This window comes from Echiichthys vipera (genome assembly GCF_963691815.1).
Source record: "Echiichthys vipera genome assembly, chromosome: 6".
NCBI lineage: Eukaryota > Metazoa > Chordata > Actinopteri > Perciformes > Trachinidae > Echiichthys > Echiichthys vipera.
Genome location: NC_139831.1, coordinates 15,438,177 through 15,462,487, shown reverse-complemented (window position 1 = coordinate 15,462,487; position 24,311 = coordinate 15,438,177). Strand labels below are relative to the sequence as shown.

At 41.0% G+C, this 24,311-nt stretch overlaps 2 protein-coding genes across 2 annotated transcripts; both read left to right on the top strand.

The window, feature by feature from the left end:
• Positions 1-4,344: 4,344 nt before the first annotated feature.
• On the top strand, positions 4,345-12,914 carry LOC310948284 (equilibrative nucleobase transporter 1-like; the record flags this gene model as incomplete). The annotated part of the gene is made up of 12 exons (XM_083915354.1): positions 4,345-4,531; positions 4,763-4,892; positions 7,803-7,849; positions 7,975-8,051; positions 9,334-9,426; positions 9,507-9,646; positions 10,544-10,647; positions 10,784-10,927; positions 11,158-11,265; positions 11,825-12,011; positions 12,595-12,718; positions 12,804-12,914. 12 exons carry the CDS (start codon positions 4,345-4,347, stop codon positions 12,912-12,914), a joined length of 1,452 nt encoding a protein of 483 aa, XP_083771480.1.
• A 2,697-nt stretch (positions 12,915-15,611) lies between these two features.
• LOC310948282 (equilibrative nucleobase transporter 1-like) lies at positions 15,612-23,247 on the top strand (the record flags this gene model as incomplete). Its single annotated transcript, XM_083915352.1, has 12 exons — positions 15,612-15,798; positions 16,030-16,159; positions 17,400-17,446; positions 17,564-17,640; positions 18,445-18,537; positions 18,617-18,756; positions 19,139-19,251; positions 19,373-19,516; positions 20,427-20,534; positions 21,390-21,576; positions 22,423-22,546; positions 23,137-23,247. The coding sequence occupies 12 exons, from the start codon at positions 15,612-15,614 to the stop codon at positions 23,245-23,247; spliced, it is 1,461 nt and encodes a 486-aa protein (XP_083771478.1).
• Between the last annotated feature and the right edge of the window lie 1,064 nt (positions 23,248-24,311).

Here is a 24,311-nt window from a genome sequence, read left to right as displayed (position 1 = left end):
TGTACACAATGTTTTAGATTGGAATATGGCATGGAAGTCCCTTTTCATCAAAATGTTACTATATATAATATATTTAATTCCTCAAGAAATTTCAAGATGTGAAAGGTTTTGTTGACAGACTTTCTGGTATTAAAAGGTTTAAAATGAAGACAGAAAATGATGCATCTAAATTACCTGTGATTGACCAAAGACTCTAAGGCCTAGACCCCAGAGTCACACTGTATGTGTTAATTTATTATCACATTGTCTTCAAGCTCATGGTGTTATTAGTATTGAATTGGTTTAAAAGATACTGTCATGGTTTGAAGCAGCCAGGAGGACCGAGATGCAGAATCAACAGGCAAGAGACGATAACTACAGAATAAACTGATTAATTCCCCCAAGAAGGAATATAAACCATAAACACTGTGAAAATACAGATTGAACACATTGAATACAGAGGGGCACACTGACTGAGTAATGAGACAAGGACAGGCAACAGGAGGCACGCTAACGAGGGAAGATACAAAACAGGTGTGCAAGGGAAGGATGACAGAAGACAGGAAGTAAAACAAGGGATGGCGCAAGGGGAGAGAACTACAAAATAAAACAGGAAACTGTCCCACAATCCAAAAAGACCCTGCCCACGCACGTCAACATACAGAACAGATACATTTCCATTTTATTAAATATATCAACCAACACCCACGTTTTCTCCCGCTGTATCTGTGTTTTGAAGTATTAACTATGTAGAATGATCTCAGTCTGTGTGTGTTGGTGTCACTACAGGCCTCAGTCGCTGCGCTCAGTCAATGGATCAGTTAAATATTGTTGATTTCTTCCCATGGAGCCGACATGAAAACTAATTTGGTTTAGTAAATTTCTTTCAGTCAGCTGGTTTAGGCAGGTTATCCAGCTGCTGTCACTCGGCTCAGGAGCTGCTGATGGACTGCAGGTGGGAACAATCTGTCAATGACGATCAAAAAAGAAAGATGGAAAGACAAAGATCGGCTTCGTCATGATTCACATCATGGCAGCCCCTCGTTCTCCCTTGTGTGTGTGTGTGTGTGTGTGTGTGTGTGTGTGTGTGTTCTGTGTTCCTCCAACCCAGCTTCAGATCGTTGTGTGTGCCTCGTGGTCTTGTGTTTGCTTCATTCCTGCCTGCCTGCCTGCTTTTGGAGCTACCGGTCTGTTTTCTGCTCTCCTGTGTCTCCACGGCGTGTAAGTACGCCTGAGAGACGGACATCAATGCGGCGTGCCTCAGAACTGTGATGCCACACCAGAGACAATCGCACTCCCTCTCGCACTGGGGACTTTGGATTATGGACTATGCACCAACCCTCCCCCTTGAACTTGTGTTGCGCATTTTACATTAAAACTTGTTTAAGTGTTATCTGTATCTGAGTTCTGCATTTGGGTCCAGTTCTCGTTCAAACCCTAATAGGCTTCGGTGTGTGAGTTTATTCCTAAGTGTTTTTCTTCAGGGCCGTCTTCAATACGTACGCAACAAAGGCTGGTAGAGAGAAAGACCCAGAGCTGAAGGCAGAACTCCTCAAATACAGAAGTGAAAACAAAAGACACAGCCAGCATTCAGGTGGATGATGTACAAGATAAAGCAGTGACATTAATCACGCTCATATCACAGGAATTTTTTCAATGGCATACAAACAGGGCAATAACATACATACATAACATACCTTTATCATGGCAGTGTCGTGTAGTTTCTCACAGGAAATACAGGCTTGTCGTAGGTTCACAATGTCCGTGTCTCTTACAAGCTATACCGTGAATCATGCTGTATGTAAAGAAAACAATCTCATGTGTGCACATACTAGATAAGTGACTTCTGCATGTCCGGAGTCATTTGTTTTCAGGGTTTTCGCCTAAACAATGCCATTTCCGTCACAAGACCAAACCGTCCTCCCAACTCGACCCATTCGGAGGCTTCCGGTGTATCAGGCTGGATCAGGGGTTCAGCACCAAAATTTAGGCACTATACAAAAACCGTCTCTGTCTCTATGATAAATACAGGTAACATCTCTTGCATCTGAGTACTAAAAAATTGTCATACTCTTGAAAAAAAGTTACTGAGCAGCAGCTCCTCAGTTCCCATGACAACCATTCCTAGGAAAGGAAAGAAGAAACTTCTCCATATTTACCAAAGTTACTAGTTATGAACTGAAATGTGTGCCAAACACTTGATGGTTGTGTCATACTCAGCAGCAACTCCTCAGTTCCGAGGACCATTGCTAAGAGCATTCACATCACTTTTGCTTATCGCAAATAGTTACATAAATTTCAAACAAATTTGAGAGAGTATTTTTCGTATGAGTGGGAAACTTACTGTGTTGTAATATATACAAGCAATAGTCGCTCTTGAACAGTCATGTCAGCCCTTGGTTACTGACAAGTCGTCCTCGCTGTCTAGAGTATCCTGTGGGGATTCTGGCAGAACTCAGTGCAGGGCATTTCATGGACAAAGGTCTTCTGCACGGTGACCTACTGGTACGTCTGCAGGTCATTCACTCCAGGAGACAAGCAGGGGCAGGACATTAAAACTGGCTCTTAGATGTCGTTTACAACTTTCCAGTCACTGTTAACTGGAGAGGAGGCTTCCTGCATTGCATCAAAGGAGTATCTCCAAACAAATGCCTGGCAGTTGGCTCTTTTGATGTGGTGCTTAGGGCAGTTGCTTGATGGAGGCAGGACTTCACTGCTCTGGTCTCTGGCAAAACATCAAATACCTCACCTCATCATCTGCGGTTTCACCTGCCTTTGAAGCTGTGGTGTCTAGAACACACGAAATTCTCACTTTGTTGCATGGTACTGGAAGAAGGTGACAGTGCCCTTTCTGTGCAAAGGACGTCAGAGAGGTTCACCTTGTTTCTCTTGTTGGTGATTAACTTTGTCCATTGTTTTGGAACTGGGATGTTCTTGTTGAAGATTTGAATTTGCAATGAGCCACTCGAACCTCGTCTGAGCCTTTCGTTTCCTTTATCAAGTGTAGGAGGTCATACCAATCGAAGGCCACATCTACTCTGGTGCACTGCCTTTGCTTCAGGGGTGTGCCGACCACGTCAAAATATTTATGTGCAAGATCCCCAAATATTTGCCGTTAAGGGCATATTAGCATAATTTGTTGGGACAGTAGGTTTCCCACTCATGCAAAAATGATTCAGATTGGTTTGTATTTTATGTAACTATTTGCCATAAATGCTCTGAGTAAAGCTGCGTTCAGACCGGATGCGATGGCCGTGATTGACAACAAGATTACAGTACATACAAAGTCAATGTATGGACACTATTACATTCACAATTTCAAGACAGGAGACTAGAGATACTCGTGTTACATGCGATGCGAAACACTGGCTGTGTCGAAACAGTAAATCAGCGTTGAGATTCTCACTGTTGTACTTTTTGTAATTGCTGCAGTCGTGAAGAGGAAAGACAAATTGATGGTGGTGATGTTACTGACTACAAGTCAGGGACATGGGCACTATGTTTAATATTATTATGAAAATAGAATATACGTTATCAAAATGATTTGTTTTATGGAATAAAATCCATTCATTTTTATGAATTTTTTTTTAATCAAATTTAAAAAATTAGCAGAACAGTGAGTGGGGCATGCAAAAATCACTATACCCAATCGAACAAAATGGTGTCAAATTAGGGAAACATATGAGTCTTATCATCAACCCAGCACCCTCAGCCTTCACATCTGGAGCGCCTGGAGTGCCTCTGCCTTGCCGGGAATGCAGGAGTGTTAATTTTCTGCAGCCTCCGACATTACAAGAAATGAGGAAGACTGATAGAGAAAGACAAAAAAACGGTGGGGAGGGATGAGAGGGAGGTACCAACTGAGGAAGAGGAAGGAAGAGATGGCTTATATAAAGAAAGAGAGTGGGGCAAGAGCGGAGAGGTGTGGTTTGTGAGAACATTGGGGGACACCCATAGAGGCTGAACTGTGAGTACTAGAGACTAGTATGCTGGAGAATATTATAATAGTTTTTTTAAATAATATTTTTTAGGGCTTCACAAGAGGTTCCTTAGTTGAAATGTCATGTTTTCCACATGTTAACTATTTTGTTGTTGTTGTTGTTGTTGTTGTTGTTGTTGTTATTGTTAAAATTGGAGTTTATGACCTCATCAAAGTCTTCTTTGTTATCCAAAGTCTGAATTTTTTGTGCAACTTACATTTTCCACTTAAGTGCTATTGGTGCAGGTTGGGTTCTTTTTCATATAAACGTGCCAAATTGTCAACATGTAGTCCTCTCTAAATGTATCAGGATTACATTTTTTTTATTCCTTTGTTTGCAGGTGCAGTGACTTAACCCATCTGTGTGATAGTGTGTGTGTTAGACCATGCCAGGATGTGTGAACAGCTCGATGGTGCGACGCTGCCTCACCTTTGCTACGGGTCTGTTGGAGTGTCTGTGTTTCGCCGGAGTCGTGTTCGGATGGGCTTCGCTTGTTTTTGTCCTGAAAGCAGAGGGTTACTTCAGCTCTCTGTGCGTCAACACCACAGGAGTCAATGCAACGCACCGCCTCGGTCAGTTTGATGTCCTCACTTACACTACTTTGAACCCTTCGCCATCTGTGTCATTGTCACTGGTGGCAAAACAGGTGGTAATAAAGGTAAAAGAGGCCTGCATATAGAGTTGCATTTGTTTACATCTCAAATAATCAATAACAACTCTATGCAGGCCTCTTTAACCTTCATTACCCAACCACAGCGTTCTCAACCTTGGTTTTCTCTTTTCTCTATCGTATGTGTGTACAGATTGCAGTGGACAGGATGAACAGTTCTCGCTTGTTTTCACCATCGCCTCCTTTGTGTTCATTTTTGTGACGCTGCCCAATGGTTTCCTCTTTGACCGGTTTGGTACTACAGTGGCTCGGCTCGTTGGAATGTGAGTGCAACAACAGCTTAATTACTTAACAGTAAAATGTCAATGGATTAAAATTTTCAGTTATTTGTAGTCAAAACAGTGACTCTGGAGATGACTAAAAGCCTAGAGTCCCTTGACTACGTTGTTTAAGAGGAGTGAAACACAAACATTGACTGGTAAAGAACAACAAGAGGTTGTTCATTTCTAGGATTATTGAGCAGTGTTTACTTTCTTAAAGTCCCCCTCCACTTAGAAAGCCAGCTTTCTGGGATAGGCGTAAACATTCGATGTGACGTGAAGCGATCCTGTTATTGTAGTCACTGACCTTGTTACACGTTTTTCTCAAGTTCTTTAATTTGCTGATCACTTGTTTCTTCTCCCGACCAAAGCCCCGTCAGCAAAGTTCCTCGGCCACCTTTTAGTAAGAAATCCCATCTTTCACTGTCCCCGTGATTTGAGAATTTACAATTTTCCCTGTCGTGAGGGTCAGCACCTCTCGGATTTCACAGGCTTTCCAATTTCTCATCTTGAAGGTCCATATTCGGTTGATGTGATGACAAGGTGATGATTTGTTGTCTCTTGTTCCTGTGATCAGCTGTTTCCTGCATTTAAAACTCCCGGCTGTCGCCCGCACAACAGTTCACGTCATCGACACTTGTCTGAAATTTGAAATTGAAAAGAGCAAACTTTAATTGGTACATCACTCAATTATAAACCAATCGAATGAAAACACTATTCGATGGGAGAACAACTTTGACACAACACCAATAAATAAATCTGAAACCTCCACTGCAGAGCGGACTGTCAGTACAGAGAGAAAACACACTGCCATCATAGCTGTCAGACACTGAGAATTACAAGCTAAAAAGCTAACAAACAACAGAAGCTAATAAAAGATGCTAACTACACTCACCATTCTTATACGTCTGTTAGTCACCTTTAGTGCACAACTATTTCTTATCTGAGTCTTGGTCTGACTGACGCAGGGTTCTTGATGCCCAAACTACAGTTGTATAACTCATTTGCAGATCGCTAACGTTTGCTCTACGTGCAGGCAGTTCGGGCTCCGTGTCCGTCCATCCACCTGCGGGACTCCACAAGTTGCACCCAAGGGGTTCCGCTGCTCTGCCGCCATCTGTCTGAAGCTGACTCAAACATGTAGGCCTATGGCGGTTTGCCTGGAAAATCAGTTTAAACAAGAATATTAATCATAGCAGAGTAGTTTTAAATACTTTAACATGTGTCTGGAGTAAATAAGAAATAATAATAATGCATTTTATTTGCTGGCGCCTTTCTGGACACTCAAGGACACTTTGGATCAATATTAAAAGTTGTTTATAAACAAAAAATACACAAAGCATTTAATTAAAATCAGGCTGAACATGGTGGAAGTTATGGCGGGTATGCTAATCTAAACAGGTTTGTTTTGAGTTACAGACTAGGTGATGGATGTGAGAGTGTTCCGGAGACGCGGGGCAGAGCAGCTGAAGGCTCTGGCGTCCATGGTGCTGAGTCTGAAGTGGGGACAGTTAAAATTTCAGCTGAGGCGGAAACGTAGGAGTGTATGGTAGAAGCAGGTCAGAGAGGTATTTGGGAGGAAGGTGGTGTAGGGCTTTGAAGGTCAGCAGTAAGATCTTTTCATTTTTATGGTAAAGATGGATGTGATGTGGTGCCGGTGATGATCCGGGCTGCAGAGTTCTGAATGCATTGAAGGTGATGAAGAGGTTTATTGGTGGTGCCAGCCAGTGAGGAAGGCGTTGCAGTAGTCGATTTTGGGACGTGACCATTGATGGATAACGATTTGTCTTGGGAGAGGGAGGGGCGAAATGTTGCAGAGGTGTGTAAGCTTGCAGTTTATTGCCGTTTACTGTCAACCTAGAACTGATCATGGTGTGCTATGATATGACACATAACCTATTAAATGGAAAATAATTAATCATCAAAATCAAGAAAACATGTTCATTTGTTTTTGCAACACACAATGAGCTCCCCAGAGTCTAGGATCACTATACAGACACGCTACTCTGCTCAACACCTATAATTTTGCTGCTTGTCTTTACTATCTTAACCGGTCTATGTTCTTGAATTTGATATTTAGACTCCCATACCAACGAATAAGGGAAAATGCTGAAATTGATTTAATGTAGGATTTGTAGACGAGGGACCTGTCAACTCAAGATATAGATATGTGTTCTCCAAACAGCAGCAGAAGAACCTGCATTTGATTGTGTTTACACAGAATTTTTTTATTTGAATGTCACTTTCGTTCAATTGTTGAAAAGGTATTGATTCATGTTCATTTTGCTCTTGAGCTGATTCAAGATTCAAGATTCAAGATTCAAGAAGCTTTATTTATCCCGAGGGAAATTATTGTGCAACAGTTTCGATACAAAGGCGGAAAAGGATCAGAGTAACAATAAGCATAAACATAAATCAAATCAAAATAAAGCTAACGTCAGATAAATCAAGCAATGAACCAAGTGTGACAGAGTGCAACAGACGTCGTGGTTAAGCGTAGGTATATACAATATACAACAATACGCAGCGTGCAGTTTAGCAGCAGATTGAAATAAAATAAGTACAAACTAAATAAGTGAGAAGGAGCGATAAGTTATAAGTGTTAAAAATGTTAAAAATGTGGCAGCATGTCCTACAGAACTAAGTGACAGTATGGCACAGTAGAGTGTAGCAGCATTTCGTACTTAAGTCAGTTACAGTAAACCACAGTGAAATGTAGCAGCATGTCCTAAAGCACAGTAAGTATATCAGCAGATAGTTACAGTAAACCATTAATAAATAAATAAAGTGATGTAGTGGTGATATAAAGTGACAGTGTAGTATAGCAGCATTACTTACTGAGTTAAGTGACAGTACAACTGAATAAAGTACAATCACATGACATGAAAACGCTGGGGCTCTTTTTCCCAGCAGACTGCTCTACACCACGGGTACTTTGATGGTCGCCTTCACTACTACAGGTGAAAAAACAATTTATTTCTTTTTGTTTTGTGCTCTCTCAGGATCCTCATTGTCTAAAGAAATGCCGAGAAGAAGTGATAGTGAGTCTAACAGCTGTGGATTCTCATGTTTCTTTTCCCATCAGCTTTGTCCAACCTGATGTTCCCAGCTCTCTCCCTTTTGGCAGCAGGAGGCAGCTTCTTTTTCCTGACCAACCTCCAGGTGGAACAAATATTATTGTTAGTTTTGATCAATCTGCCGATTATTTCTTGATTATTCAATTGAAAGCTGTGAACCTGACATATTACATTTTTTTTATCCAACTAACAGCCAGAAACACCCTAAAATATTCAATTTACCTTGATTTAAAAAAAGAGAAAAGAAGCAAATCTCCAAACTGGAGAAGCTGTTTGCTGATAAACTTTATAGTTTTTGATTGTCTAATCTATATAACAACTAACTCTTATTTTTCAGAATCTGTGGATTGAACAGTGGATATTTCCTTGCGGCAAATTACTGCAAGGGGAAAATTTCACGCTTTGAATATCATTTTATGTAACAAAATAAACCATACAAACTTTTCTTTCTTTCTTTTGCCATTTCTGGATCCTGCATGTGTGCTCTAGCTGCCCAATGTGTGTCTGTGAAGTATCACCTTAAAGTGAAATTCCGGCGTAAAATCATCCCATGGATTTTTTTGATGCTTCATATATTAAAAAAGCAATCGAGACAGTTTTTTCGTGTAACAACTATAAAAGTGAAATCCCGGAGAGTCGCCAACAGTTGCTATCAGCTGGAGGTGGCTAACACTGATTAGCTCGGGGCAGTACGGTGAAGGCATTCAAATTAAGGCATTTTAACCACTAATACGGCTCAAAATAATACCAAACCTCTGCAGTAGCATGATAAGAGTATTTACACATAAAAGAAAGCACCAACAACGTAGTTAGAGAGCCCGGAGTTTATTAAAAGAGTGTTGTAAAAGACTTACCTACTGGCCCCATACCAGCTCCTCTCGTAGTAAAGTCCATTCAAGACGATTACCAAATGCACTCCAAAAGTCCCAGTGATGCTTTGGTTAATGTGTAGGGACTCTTATCATGCTACTGGAGAGGTTTTGTGTTATTTTGAGCAGTATTAGCGGTTAAAAAAGCTGCTTTAATGCCTTCACTGTAATGCCTCGAGCTAATCGGTGCTAGCCACGTCCGACTGTTAGCAGCTCTCCTGGATTTCTCAGTTAATAGTTTATAAACGAAACTGTCTCAATGGCCTATTTGATGTGTGCAAATTCCACAAAAGACCATGGGATGATTTTACGCCAGAATTTAATTTTAAGGCAGATGAGAAAAAAAAGAGATCGTTGTCGAAGTTGTCCTATGACCCATTTTTGTTGTGAAGAATGCTGAGACTGAGAAAACTGGTTGTTGTTGGTTCATGTTCAAACAGGCAACAGAACAAAATTTACATTTAATTTGTTTTAATCAATGCAAATTCTCTCAAAAAGGTTGGAAACCTGTTCGGCTCACATCGCTCCACTGTCATAAATCTCTACAGCGGGGCCGTCGACTCTTCCTCAGCACTCTTCCTTGTCATCAAGGTGAGAAACATTCATACACTGATGTCATGAAGTATATTTAAACCAACTCACGTAACAATGATCTTAATGTCCTCCTGCAGCTCTTATTTGAGGCTGGTGTCCCTCTCCTCCCGTCCTTCCTCTTCCTGTCCGCCTGCAGCATCATTCACCTGCTCAGGACTTTCTTCCTGCTGCCAAGAGACCAAATTCCCTACCCGCTGCCTGATCACTACACATACGGGTATAAAGTCCCTGAGAAAAACACAAAAACACAACACCACCTCACAGAGGTTTTGTTTTTCTTTTCTTTTTTTTCAAAGATGATAATGATAGAAAATTAAATTGAATTTAAAAAACAGTAATGCATGAATGTAAAGGTTTCAGGTTTTTATCAGACTTGGATTACTTGGTAGGACTATTACAGGCCACTTTCTGTTCAGTGTAGTACAACTCAGTCCACAGGTGTGCAGAGAGAGAGAGAGAGAGAGAGAGAGAGAGAGAGAGAGAGAGAGAGAGAGAGAGAGAGAGAGAGAGAGAGAGAGAGAGAGAGAGAGAGAGAGAGAGAGAGAGAGAGAGAGAGAGAGAGAGAGAGAGAGAGAGGTGGTCTATAATGCAAAGAGCCGGATCGAGGGGGGAGGAAGCAGAGGACTGATGAGACCACTTTCAGGCTGGACACAGATAGGTAGGTAAGTTTTTTTGGTCCGTGCAAATGCTTAACAATATTGAGACAGGGCAGCTCAGATCATTTGTACCAATGGTGCAACTCCTCCAAAGCAAGCGTCACTGCCAGGAGTTCACGTCATAGTTTTCTTCAGCAGTGGAGAGAGAGTGAAGCAGAAAGGCAAAAAAGTGTACTTCAGTATTCTCCGGGGGAAAGTTGTTAGAGGACCACCCCCACCTCAATGTCCAAGGTGACCACTTGAACCACAAACTTCTCGGTTTTGTCCGGCTGAATGAGGATGGACGTACAGGTTGATCAAACACCTTACAGTATTTTATCACATCACTGTGCCACATTGCTTGGAAAAAATCCTCCATATCCTGACTTGAAAACCTCATTTAGGTAAATACTTCTTAAAGAACTCCTGCAATGCCTTCAGTCTGTGGCTGACCCACTGTGACCTTTTACCTTTGTCAGGATAACCTGTTGTAAATCAAAGACTCCGAGCTTAGAGAACATAACAGCGAACGGTAACATACAAATGACGACAGAGGAAGTTGAGGACGTCCCTGTGGAACAAGGTTTGTTCACTTTACAGTAGCATAGATTTACAAAAAAATGAGATCTAACAGAATAAAGTAATCATACATCCCATTTCTCTTCATCTTTGGCCTTTCCTCTACATCCTTCTCTGTGCACTCTCTTCGTCTCTCTCAGAGAAGAGTTTCAGAGAGTGTGTGATGTCCAGGTTCTTTTTGTGGCACCTGCTTTGGTTGTCGGTGATGCAGCTCAGACATTACCTCTTCATCGGCACCCTCAACCCCACGCTGCAGCGGCTGACAGCGGGAGAGCCTTCACTGAGTAAACTAACACAAACACTACATCATTCACTGTCTTATGAAGCAAATATGTAGGCCGACTTTTATCATTCCCCTTCACAATGAGGAAGTGACGGATGTAATATTATACCAGTTAAGAGCTGTTGTAGAGAATAGGAAGCACGGTTATCTCATATTCTGGCAGATTTTTTGAACTGTTGTTGTGAGTTTTTTGGATCTAACCACCTTGTCCTTGCTTTTGTGTCCCTGCAGTGAGCCAGTACACCAATGCCTTTGCTATAACGCAGCTGTGTGGCGTGCTGTGTGCTCCCTGGAACGGCCTCATCATGGACAGACACAAGGGTAAACCTCGTGCGGCAGGTAACATGCTAATACTAATAATGGAATAGTATTGAAGCCAATGGGCCACACCTATGGCAGACCTACTGTTAACCTACTCTAATTATTAAATTCCACTGCAGTGCCAATACGAGCTAAGACTATCTTTAAGAGAGTGTTAATCGCTCTGGCCACAAGCTGGGAGAACAAAAAACATTTGCCTTTCTACTGTTACAGTATTGCCTTAAAACCCACCCAGGCTGGGAGGCTAGAGGACGTATATATTGTGTGTGTGTGTGTGTGTGTGTGTGTGTGTGTGTGTGTGTGTGTGTGTGTGTGTGTTGTGAAAATGGGAGAGAGAGAGGGTTTTGCAGCAAAGGGACGCTATTTTACGCCTGCCAGCATGTGCACTTGTCTTGTCTTCCAAACTACCGGGACAGGTTTCGGGGCCATGGAAGGATGTCATATGTTGTAAAGTTGTGGTGGCCACCCATTGTGTCCATGCTCCTTGCTGGCCCTGGCATAATGCCTTGATAATGAAGCACTCTTGCACCACCTCCTCCATGACCATGGCCTTCCTCTGCTGTGTGCTTGTTCACAGGACAGAGTGAACAGGAAGCAGACCTGCAGGCCTCTGTCCTTTCACTCTTCCTGACGGCGCTGCAGTGTGTGGTATTCTCAATTTGTGCCTCCGTCCCAAACCTGCCGCTTCAGTACTTCACCTTCGTCCTGCAGGTCATCAACCGCTCCTTCCTCTATGGTGGAAATGCAGCCTTCATCAGTGTGGCGTGAGTATGAAACATACACACGTGGATACATGCAGCACCATCCATCGATCCATCGATCCATCGATCCATCGATCCATCGATCCATCGATCCATCGGCCCATCTGTCCATCGGTCCATCTGTCCATCGCTCCATCGGTCCATCGGTTCATCGATCCACCTGTCCGTCCTTCCATCCAACCCATTCTTGTGAAGGCAATATCTCAGGAACCCCTCAGCGAGTGCTTTGGAATATTGCATCATAAATCATTGCACTGCTTGCAAATGTTCCACATGCTAACAATCAAGTGGTTACTGAAACTGGTTCACCCGGGCGATTGGTTTGCCACCGTCGACTTAAAGGACGCATACTTTCATGTCAAGGTGGCCCTGAAACACACAAAAAAGTTTCGTCTTACACCTTGAATGGGTGTATGTAAAGCAGCAAGGAAGCTGCTTTATGTTTATATACAGGGTGGGTTAAAGTAAAGGAATTTAAGGAGGAATGTTTTAAATGCTTAACAATAATGTGATTTCATCATTTCTATGCTCTACCTTTTTTCCACCACTTTCTTCTCTTTGCTATGTCGACATGTTGTGTGTGTAGTTTCCCGTCATGCCACTTTGGGAAGCTGTATGGTCTGGTCATGGCTCTGTCTTCAGTGTTTTCTCTGCTGCAGTTTGCTTGCTTTGCCCTTGTAAATGGACCTCTGGATGGAGACCCTTTATATGTGAGTACACGGAAGCTGTTACCACATAGTTTATTAAAAACTCTCCTCTTACTGTCTTCTCCTCTGTCCCTTCATGTGTCTGCAGGTGAACATCGGTGTGACGCTGCTCAGCCTGCTCGCGTTCATCCATCCCCTCTCCGTCTTCTTACACTGTCGAAGTCTCGCCTCCCAGAGAGCCATCAGTGCCTCCTCCTAAAGCCTGTCATATGAAACTTCACTTAAAATGTTCCTTTCTACAACATCACCACTGACAATGTTGCCTATTTGGTTTGCTTGTTATATGGTTGTGTTGTATAACAATATGTATCATCAAATACTTTTGACATTGCTGTGTTTTCAGGTACAGTCACAGTACATTCCCCAGATTTCAGATCAATTGATACATATCATGTGTTCAGTAAAGATATGTAAAAAATTATAAAGGGACACAGTGTTTAAGATTGTTTAAGATTGTGTTTAAGATTTACTGTGTATTTTTCTGAAGTGCCAAGACTAAAGTGGTTATAATGTCGCTGAAATGTAACTTCAAATATGATATAAAGTATGATATAATTAATTGTAATTGTTCATTATTATTTTTATAATCTTACTAAATGTTTCAGTTTTCAACTATTGTAATCAACAGTATTTACTTGCATAAGCTATAACTATGGTTATGTCACAAACACACACACACACACACTGTCAGGCCCAGGCAGGAATGAGGACTCAGATGCGGAGGTTCGCGGATCAACACTGAATTTATTAACTTGACAGAAATGTGGCACAGAACAAAGTACAAAATAAAGACGCTCCGTCCAGGAGGAAAAAACAAAAAGCAAAGTGAACAAAATGATTAATTAAACAAGAATGCTCCAACCAGGTTATGCACAAGACAAAAACCCAAAGACATGACAGACCTATATATATGGCTGCTGGAGTGCTTTTTGGACTTTTTCACAACTCTTGAATGGCTCTATTGTAACTTGGTTTGTAATGTACAAGCGATAGTTGGAATCATTCATATAGCACCTTTTAAAACACAGTTACAAAGTTTGTTTGATTTTAAAATTGGTTTAATTAGTTGATGAGGTTTTATTTCTATTTTTGTTTCTGTAGTTAATTGAATTATTTTAAGGAGCCTCATTTGGTTACATTTGTTTCTTGTCTGTTTTAAACAGCACACACAGGCCCTTTCATCCTTTTTAGTTAGTCTGAGCTCGTTTGTAGAATCACTTTAAAGTCTTTATCAAAATAAATAACTGGCTTTATGTTGCTGTCCTTCCCCCTCACGAGAAAAGAATCCCAATCTTAAAGTCAAATCTAAAAGCTGGCAGGTAGGTAGCCAGAGCTAGTGTGATGTGGTCAAGTGTTTGTCAAAGATCTAACAGTTCAGTTTTTAGAGGAAATCTGATGTAGGTGTGAATGTGAATGTGTTGTTTGATATGGTCATTATTATGACTGTATTCATATTTATCTGATGCAATTTTGTGTCTGTCTGATACACAAAGTGCCACTGTGTGTATGTATTGGCTTTGTGTCAGATGGCAGTACATAAAGAGCCAAGATGGCACCAGCTGGCAGAGTACTAACTAAGTTATAAGTTAACCTACATGTACTTGAAATATTGTCAGTGACCTGTGTCAGTGGCTACTTGGGACTTCGACTTCATGTTGTGTCATGTCAATTTCACTCACTTTCTTCATGGGAAATCATGAGGTGCTGCATCCTTTCTTTCATTCTATCAAGCAGCGATGAGGCCTGCTTTTTACATATAGACCCAATAACACGCAGAGCTTCTCTTTTTCTAGTGAGTCAATTCAATTCAATTCAATTTTATTTCTAGTGCCAAATCATAACAAAAGTCATCTCAAGACACTTTCCATATAGAGTAGGTCTAGACCACACTCTATAACGTATTCATGATTTACAGAGACCCAACAATACCTCCATGAGCAGCAACAAGTCACACTATCTTTAATAATAATAACAATAATAATAATAATATCTATATACAGTATTTATCCCGCAATCGTGTGCAAACAGGGAGGAATGTTGAACAGACCCAACTCTATGGAGGACGGCCATCTGTCTTGACCGGTCACATGACCCCCTTGCCAAACCAGTGTAGCCAGCACTCAGCATCCACATCTGGAGCGTGTCTCACAGCTTCAGTGGCAGCTTCACTGTTGTTTGTAGCATCAATTTTCTGCAGCCTCCACCATCACAAGAGATTGATAGAGAAAGAGCAAAACATAGGAGAGGGATGAGAGGGAGGGACCTGTTGAGGAAGAGGAAGGAAGAGCTGGCCTATATAAAGAAAGAGAGTGGGGCAAGAGAGGTGTGGTTTGTGAGAAGATTGGGGACATCCACAGAGGCTGAACTGTGAGTACTAGTGAGTAGTATCCTGGAGAATATTACAACTTGACAACTGTGCAATTTTTGTGGATTCAAAGAAGGTTACTATGTTAAAAAGTCAAGTGTTCCCATTTTTATTGATTCATTTTGTTGTTAAAATTGAGAGTTTTATGACCTACCAGTACTTTGACAAAGGTAAGTTATTTCTGTTATCTAAGGTCTAAATTTATCCAGTCCACATTTTTTTGGAAGACAACTGACCGCCTGGACTCAAGCAGTACATTTTGTGCCTACATATTTTAACTCACGTCTTTTTGTGCAACTTTAACATCTTCCACTTAGATGCTATTGATGTGTCATGCAGGTTGGGTTCTTGTTATGTCATTGCTTTAAAGTTTCAAAACGGTCCAGTTTTCTTTAAATGTATCAGAATAGTATTTATTTTTTCAATTTCCTTTGTGTGCAGTGACTTAATAGTATGTGTGTGTGTGTGTGTGTGTGTGTGTGTGTGTGTGTGTGTGTGTGTGTGTGTGTGTGTGTGTTTGTGTGTTAGACCATGCCAGGATGTGTGAACAGCTCGATGGTGCGACGCTGCCTCACCCTTGCTACGGGTCTGTTGGAGTGTCTGGTTTTTGCAGGAGCCTTGTTCGGATGGGCTTCGCTTGTTTTTGTCCTGAAAGCAGAGGGTTACTTCAGCTCTCTGTGCGTCAACACCACAGGAGTCAATGCAACGCACCGCCTCGGTCAGTTTGATGTCCTCACTTACACTACTTTGAACCCTTCGCCATCTGTGTCATTGTCACTGGTGGCAAAACAGGTGGTAATAAAGGTAAAAGAGGCCTGCATATAGAGTTGCATTTGTTTACATCTCAAATAATCAATTACAACTCTATGCAGGCCTCTTTAACCTTCATTACCCAACCACAGCGTTCTCAACCTTGGTTTTCTCTTTTCTCTATTGTATGTGTGTATAGATTGCAGTGGACAGGATGAACAGTTCTCGCTTATTTTCACAATTGCCGCCTCTACGTTCACTTTTGCGACGCTGCCCAATGGTTTTCTCTTTGACCGGTTTGGTACTACAGTGGCTCGGCTCGTTGGAATGTGAGTGCAACAACAGCTTAATTACTTAACAGTAAAATGCCATTTAATTTAAAATATTCTCCAAATAACCTCTCATCAAAACAGTGATTGTAGGGGTGGCCGGTGGCACAGTGGTTAGAGCAGTCGCCCTAAGTAAAGAGGCTTAAGCCCCTTGAGGGAGTCAGCTGCGGGTTCGACTCTGACCTGCGGCCCCTTGCTGCATGTCTCCCCCTCTCTCTCTCACCTTATTTCCTGTCTGTCCTATAAAATAAAAGGCTTGAAACACTACCAAAAAAAAAGAGGACTTGTAGAGGACTGAAAGCATATTTGCATGATCTACGTCACTGACTGGTCCTGTCACAATCTGTCTGTTGAAGAAAAACTTCTCAACTTTGATGAATAATAGAACTTACTTAATATATATATATTCCTGTCTCCAACAATTAAGGCTTACACATAACATTACATTACATCATAACATTGATTACACAGGATTCTGTATGATGGGGGAAAATGCACTGTATAAGGGTGAAGTGATTGTTCTGTTCTTTAGTAGTAGTAGTTTCTCTGACATCTCTGTCCATGCATGTATGTAAATTTATATGTATATAAATTATATATATAAATTATTAAACATATTGCAATAAGAGAATCTTTTGGCACAACACGTGCACACACACATAGTGACCTTGAACGTGACAAGATGGAGGGCTGTGAAAAACAGGCTTGACTGCAGGTACGGACAACGGAAGTGGAGACAGAGCTGTTTTGTGGTTAAACTGGCAGCAGAGGCGGTCACAGTGCCGAAATAAACATCCATGTAAAAGGGACAGCCAACATGGCGTGACAACACATTAGACGTAAATGCTCGAGTGTTACACCTCACACCTCTTTTGCTTCAGAATGCAAAAATCACACACCAGCGTGGCATTACAGTTGGTTCACAGGTGGATGTCTTGTTCCTCTGTCAGTTTGTCATAGTTGAAACGTTGCCCAGTCGCATTTCATGTTTACTTTCAAGTCACCTGAACCCATTCCTGCCTGCCTGTATGTTCTCATATCATCCTGCCGCCTTTGTGTCCTTCACATGTTACAACCATTAACTGAGATGTTATTGTATCGAACACCCCGTTTTCTCTTTAATTGATGAACGTGTATTGATTTATATTCATGTTAAATTTGTTATTTAGAACCTTGTGCTTGATTACTGTGAAATAAAATAACATGACATGAAAACGCTGGAATTTCTTTCTCCCACCAGATTTATTTACACCACAGGTTCCTTGATGGTGGCCTTCTCAACTCCAGGTGAAAAAACATTTGTCTTTTTTTCCCTGCTCCATCAGGATCCTCGTTGACTAAATAAATACTAATGATGTAACATTGAGTCTAACACCTGGATACTAATCTTTCTTATCCTGTCAGCTTTGTCTTACCTGCTGTTCCCAGCTCTCTGCCTTCTGGCAGCAGGTGATAACTTCTTTCAACTGACAAACATGCAGGTACTGAAGCAGTCGTTCAGATCAGAAATTTTTTAAAACATTATTCATTTGATTAATCTGCCAATTGGTTTCTAAAAATGTTCAATTCATTACTCAATGAAATTGTGACAGTTTATTGCCAAACAAAAGTCAGGATGTGCACGATCCCAATCCCAATTCAGTCCTCGAGTCACCACCAGGTGGCCCCATAAAAGCATAAGGCAGAGATGTCTTAGTCTGATGCACAGCAAAAGAATCATCATGGACGTTTTTTCATATTGCACTTTTGTGTGATTGCTTCACATTTCCAGGGGTTTTACAGATGAGAAACCACTGTGACAATGCAGCATGTTTTGTAAAACAACATGACTGAAGAGTAGGTGATCACACCTTTGATAGGAAACTGTTCCCTTTGTGTGGATCCAAGCAAGAGTTTGAAACCTCAAAATGAGCAGCAAATCCTTAAACAAAATGATGTTTGCATTTTTGCTAAAAATAAAAAAAAAGTTATAGAAAGCTGAGACTGAGAAACAGCTAGTGGGGCTTTTTTTGGAAGCGACAGATCATCGTCTTCGTGTTCACCAAACCTTTGTTGAATTCTTTCGTCAGACTGAGCTCATGATCTTGTAGGAAAACACATCCTAAAATGTGAAGTTTAAATGGTTTAGCTGTGAGTCCAAAACCACATCCTCATGCTCAAACCATAGGATTTTTTTTGTTTGTTTGTTTACATCAAATGAAAGAAAGGTCGATGCAAAAAGGAAAGAAGAAAACACAGCAAGGAGACACTTTATGTTTTAGTCACTTCAAATGTGTCTCCTAAAGGTAGGAAACCTGTTCGGCTCACGTCGCTCCACCATCATCACTCTCTATAACGGGGCCACCGACTCTTCTGCAGCACTCTTCCTTGTCATCAAGGTGAGAAACATTCATATTCTGTTCTCTATATTTTTACCATCTCATGTTCCAACCCTGATCTTGATGTCTTCTCCTGCAGCTGTTACACGATGTTGGTATTTCTTTTCGCTCCTCCTTCCTCTTCCTGTCCGCCTGCAGCGTCTTTCACCTGCTCAGGACTTTTTTCTTGTTACCCAGAGGCCTCATTCCTTACCCGCTGCCAGATGACTACACATACGGGTACAAATCCACACCCACACATCAACACCTCACACCTGCTTCAGGGATATCTCAAGTGAAAATAGGGCTTGTTTTTGCAAGAACAAAATGCCTGAATGTATCTGTCGGCTTCAAGTATTTTAGAACTGATAGAAAATTTACATTTAAAAAACAGTTAAAGTAAAATTAGGTCTCTAAAATGACATGTAAATGCAGCTACAGACTTGGCTTATTTGGGAAGATTAAATGAGATCATTACTTAGTTAAAGCTCTATTCAAAGCAGTCTGCTCCTTTTACAAAAATCTACATATTTTTCAGTGAAAATTCTCAAATAATTCTCAAAGAACTCCCACATTGCCTTCAGTCTGAGGCTGACCCACTGTGACCTTTGACCTTTGTCAGGATAACCTGTGGTAAGTCAAAGACTCTGAGTCTGGAGCAGACAACAGCTGATGGTAACACACAGATGACAACAGAGAAAATGCCCCTCAACAAGGACGCACCTGTGAAACAAGGTGTGTTCACTTTACTGTATCCTAGATAAATACATTATAGCAAAATCAAATAATCCCATTTCCCTTCATCTTTGTCCTTTCCTCTACATCCTTCTCTGTGGTCTCCCTTTGTCTCTCTCAGAGAAGAGTTTCAGAGAGTGTGTGATGTCCAGGTTCTTTTTGTGCCACCTGCTTTGGTTGGCGGTGATGCAGCTCAGACATTACTTCTTCATTGGCACCCTCAACCCCACACTGCAGCGGCTGACAGCAGACGAGCCTTCACTGGGTAAACTCCATTTCAAAATGACTACTGTTTTTTTTAAAGCAATGTATTGTTTGGGGACAAAATACATTTCTGTATGCATTGTTAACAAACCTGCCTTGCCTAAACACATACAAATAAAGATAAGTAGAGAGAGCTGTAAAGTAAGTAAGTAGCTGTAAATAATTTATAATTTGCTGTATTGACGCTCTTAACATAAACATCTCCTTATTTTTATTGCAATATGCTTTATTAGGACCAAAAATGACTACAGTCAGTCCTGGCTTCTGATTGGTTAAAGGGTATTTATGTTGCCTTTGCTTGTTAGATAATTTAGGGCGCACTCACACTTGGCATTCATACCGTCCCCAAGCACGATTTACAGTTAAAGCCTTGTTCCTTTAATCTGTGTGAGTGTCATAGGCACGGCACACTTCCTGCACATGTACGAGCAAGATCACGTCACATTTATATGTGACTGTTGAAGCTATGGAGCCCTCGTCTTATAGAGCTCACTAGTCTTATACCATCTTTCACTGTGCTTATTAGGCTTGTGTAGTATGTTAAAAATATTTTGTTACCATTTTAAATGTAGTATTTTTAGTTGACGTCTTTCAGTAAACAGTTGAAACAGAGAACATGAACTACAGAGTTTTACTGTAGCACACGTGAACTACATACTTGGACATTATGGCTTCAGTTGGCATCTTTAAGAAATAGATGGAGTCACACTAACAATGAAATCACTAGGTCATAGATGATTTATAAGAATAGGACAACCTTTAATATTCTCTCTTCAAGACAAATTCCATCGATATTAATCGGTTAGCCTGTGCTTCAACTAAGAGGATATTATATGAGCTAGAAGCTGAGTATTTAAAGTAATAATCTTACATTCTCTGTGTATCTTGTCCTTGCTTATGTGTCCCTGCAGTGAGCCAGTACACCAATGCCTTTGCTTTAGCGCAGCTGTGTGGCGTGCTGTGTGCTCCCTGGAACGGCCTCATCATGGACAGACACAAGGGTAAACCTCGGGCTGCAGGTAACATGCTAATACTAATAAAGACTAGTAATGAACCCACGACTATCAGTGCGTCCTGGCTGTGCTCTCAGGGGCCCAGCATGTCAGTGGAGCTCTTACATGTTTAAAGTGTCAATAAATATTAAATGAAAAAGCCAAATTACTAAAAGAAGCCAGTCTCTTATATAAGTGACTGGTTCCTGAATGGTTGATGCATCTTTTGCTGGTGCAGATGTCCGTCCTCCACAGAGCTGGGTCTGTCCTACGTTCCTGCCTGTTATAGGGAAGGTTTTCGTTGCCACCGTACTCTACGGGGGAATTGTGTCCTGAGATAACTTTTGTTATGATTTGGCACTATAAATAAAATTGAATTGAATTGAATTGAATTGCTTTATAGAACGGTAATGAGCCATTTTTTGAACAACTTCTACATACATCTAGGGCTCATGTTTGCCCTACCCTTGCAAAATGTCCTTTGCTCACACTTTAATCAATCAAACGCCACCAACGTTCCACCATTCAACTATTTGAATCTGCATCTGGAACATTTACTTACAAGTTATTAATACTTTCAACACAGGATCTGAAGACCTGATTATTGCAGCGGAGGAGTAACAGTTTTTAAATTAGTGATGGTTCATTTAAAAAGAGTAACTCATGATACATCCACACTGTTATTATTACCTATTAATTAAAAATAAGCCAATGGGAAATGTCATAGCTTGCCTGTGTGTGTGTGTGTGTGTGTGTGTGTGTGTGTGTGTGTGTGTGTGTGTGTGTGTGTGTGTGTGTGTGTGTGTGTGTGTGTGTGTGTGTGTGTGTGTGTGTGTGTGTGTGTGTGTGTGTGTGTGTGTGCATGCATGTGCTTGTTCGCAGGACAGAGTGAACAGGAAGCAGACCTGCAGGCCTCTGTCCCTTCACTCTTCCTGACGGCGCTGCAGTGTGTGGTGTTCTCAGTTTGTGCCTCCGTCCCAAACCTGCCGCTTCAGTACTTCACCTTCATCCTGCAGGTCATCAACCGCTCCTTCCTCTATGGTGGAAATGCAGCCTTCATCAGTGTGGCGTGAGTATCAAACACACACGTGTGATACATGCAGCACTCACAGCTTACACTTAAGTATGTTCCTGAGGCAGGCAGCACACGGAGACCCATTTTTATAAATACACACTTCACATACTTATACGCATAAATAATAGTAAGGTGCAAGAGAGAACACTTTTTTTAGTTCAGCTTATTTATTTACTGTAATGATAGCGATAGACCTTTTAATTGAAATCCCATGCTAGGCAACAGAATGGATACATCGAAATGTGTGTATTCAAAAATACATAGTTTGCATAATATTTAATATGTCCATATTGCTGCATGATAAACACTTACTCAGCGATGTGCTGTTCCCATAGTATCATCCGTGTAATCATGGTCCTTTTAGAATTTCTTTTTTTACAGCCAGCAACTTCAAAGTCTTCTCAGAAACTTTGTAGAATAATTCCATATTGATAAATCCATTTATCATGTCACATAAAATCTTATATCTCCATACTGCTTTATCATAGAGGCTTACGGTCTGTGTTGCCTGAAACCTGACTTCTGTGGCTTTCTAACGATTGTTCCCGTTCACTTGTATCCCTTTCAAAAGTTTCGATATCTAGTAAGTAGTAGAATTCTTATAAGTAATTTCTAATTTCCATGAAAAGTCACAATAGTTACTCCCTTGTTTCGCTGTACCTACATTTAATCTGTTGTTGGTTATTTGACTGTATCGTGTTGTTCTGTATTGCATGTTGTATGTTATGTACCCTTTACTTCTTTATTGTAATATTGTCTACCTGGGTCAACTGTTATTTCTGCTTTTCTACACTGTGCATCTTTCTCACCAATTCCTTGTCTTTGCCATGTCATCACTAGTTTCCCAGGATACCACTTTGGGAAGCTGTATGGTCTGGTTATGGCTCTGTCTGCAGTGTTTTCTCTGCTGCAGTATGCCTGCTCTGCCCTGGTGAACGGGCCTCTGGATGGAGACCCTTTATATGTGAGTACACAATAAATAACTGACACAAATGTATACTTTACTCTGGACCTTCTCCTCCCTTTATTCTGTAATTCATGCATTGATTCCATCCTGATTAGATGCCTCACACAACCAAACCTCAATAAACCTCAGCTGATTTAAAACATCTTAACCAGACTCATAACCACAACCAACAGAAGAGAACACATCTGTTTTAAAATCACTTTATAGGCTCCTAGTCTGTCTAGAGTGGGTTTTTAAATTCGAATGATTACTTTAAAAATTGGTAGAGGATTAGCTGCAGAATATGCTGGCCTCCTACGAGCCTGAATGCAACCTGAGATCCTCTGGTAGGTCATCTGTGGCCATTCCTCAGACAAATCTTGAAACTAAATGTAACTGGAGTTTTCTGCCCCTCAGTTGTGGACACATTGTCTTCTTATAAGTCACTATTCAAAAGATAACTATCTTAGACTTGCTTTTTATTGATTTTTACTGTTGTTTTGTTTTGAAAATGCTTTATTAATATAGGTATTGTTATTATCATCACCATCTTCCTCTATGAACTCTCCTCTCACTGTCTCCTCCTCTGTCCCTTCATGTGTCTGCAGGTGAACATTGGTCTGACGCTGCTCAGCCTGCTCGCCTTCATCCATCCCCTCTCCGTCTACTTACACTGTCGAAGTCTCGCCTCCCAGAGAGCCATCAGTGCCTCCTCCTAAAGCCTGTAAGCTGTGACTCATGCTTAGTATAGGATTGAATAATCTTTATTGCACAAGACAACAACATTTTGTTGGAGCAGTCCTCCGGCTGCGATATGAATAGAAAGTAAGTCTGTGTTGTGTTGCCATATGTACTATCAAGTACTTTTCATATTGCAGTGAAGTGTGTGGTTTTGGTCACAGTCATAGTGAATTTGCTGTATTTTCAGATCATGTTTAAGTGAAATATATCTATAATAATTAAGAGCTTCTGTGTGCTGTCTGCTGCAGTCAACCCTCTGCATATTTACCTCTTGTGATATTTCAATTATACATCATTTTATTTTCATTGATGCATAGATCAAATCTTTTTACACACTTCCATATTAGGGATGCACCAAAATGTTACAAAGACTTTTGAAGCAGTTATTTCAAATAATAATAATAATTTCATGTGAAATAAGGTTACATTAGAGGTTGTCTGTATGATGATAAGTCGGTGTTGTTATAATTGGTCCGATCAGTGATGTGCACGGAACAGGACCATAGTCCTAACATGGCACTGATGTCTCTGCACTGATCACTTTACCATGTGACTTCATTCAGATACATCACGTACAGCAGACGACGCAGCTCTGCCACCTGCTGGCCTCTCAGTTTAGCTGTGAGCTGCTGATATCACTACTGTGCAAAACAATAACCAACCGTAAAAAGATTGTTTATACAGTCTGGTCATGATATGAATTTGGTGTCATGAAGGATTCAGTTTTTTTTTTTTTAATAAATGTGCCATAAGTAAAAAAATATATAACACAGTGCAAGAAGAATGCATGTAATAAAAAAACACATCTTCTTCTTCTGCATTAATATTTTCCATTGTGAGTTTTTTTTGCGGTAGTTCAGGTCTGGTTGGGGATCTCCTTGTAAGGAAATATTTGATTATATGACTGAAGTCCAAACCTGCAGGATGCAGAGGAGCCTCAGGGGACAGTCTGTCATTTCACGGCATTCTGAGACTTCTGGGTAGGTGTTGCCATGTTGTTCCCGGTAGTTGTGGGGAGGTTTCACACTGGGCAGAATCTTCT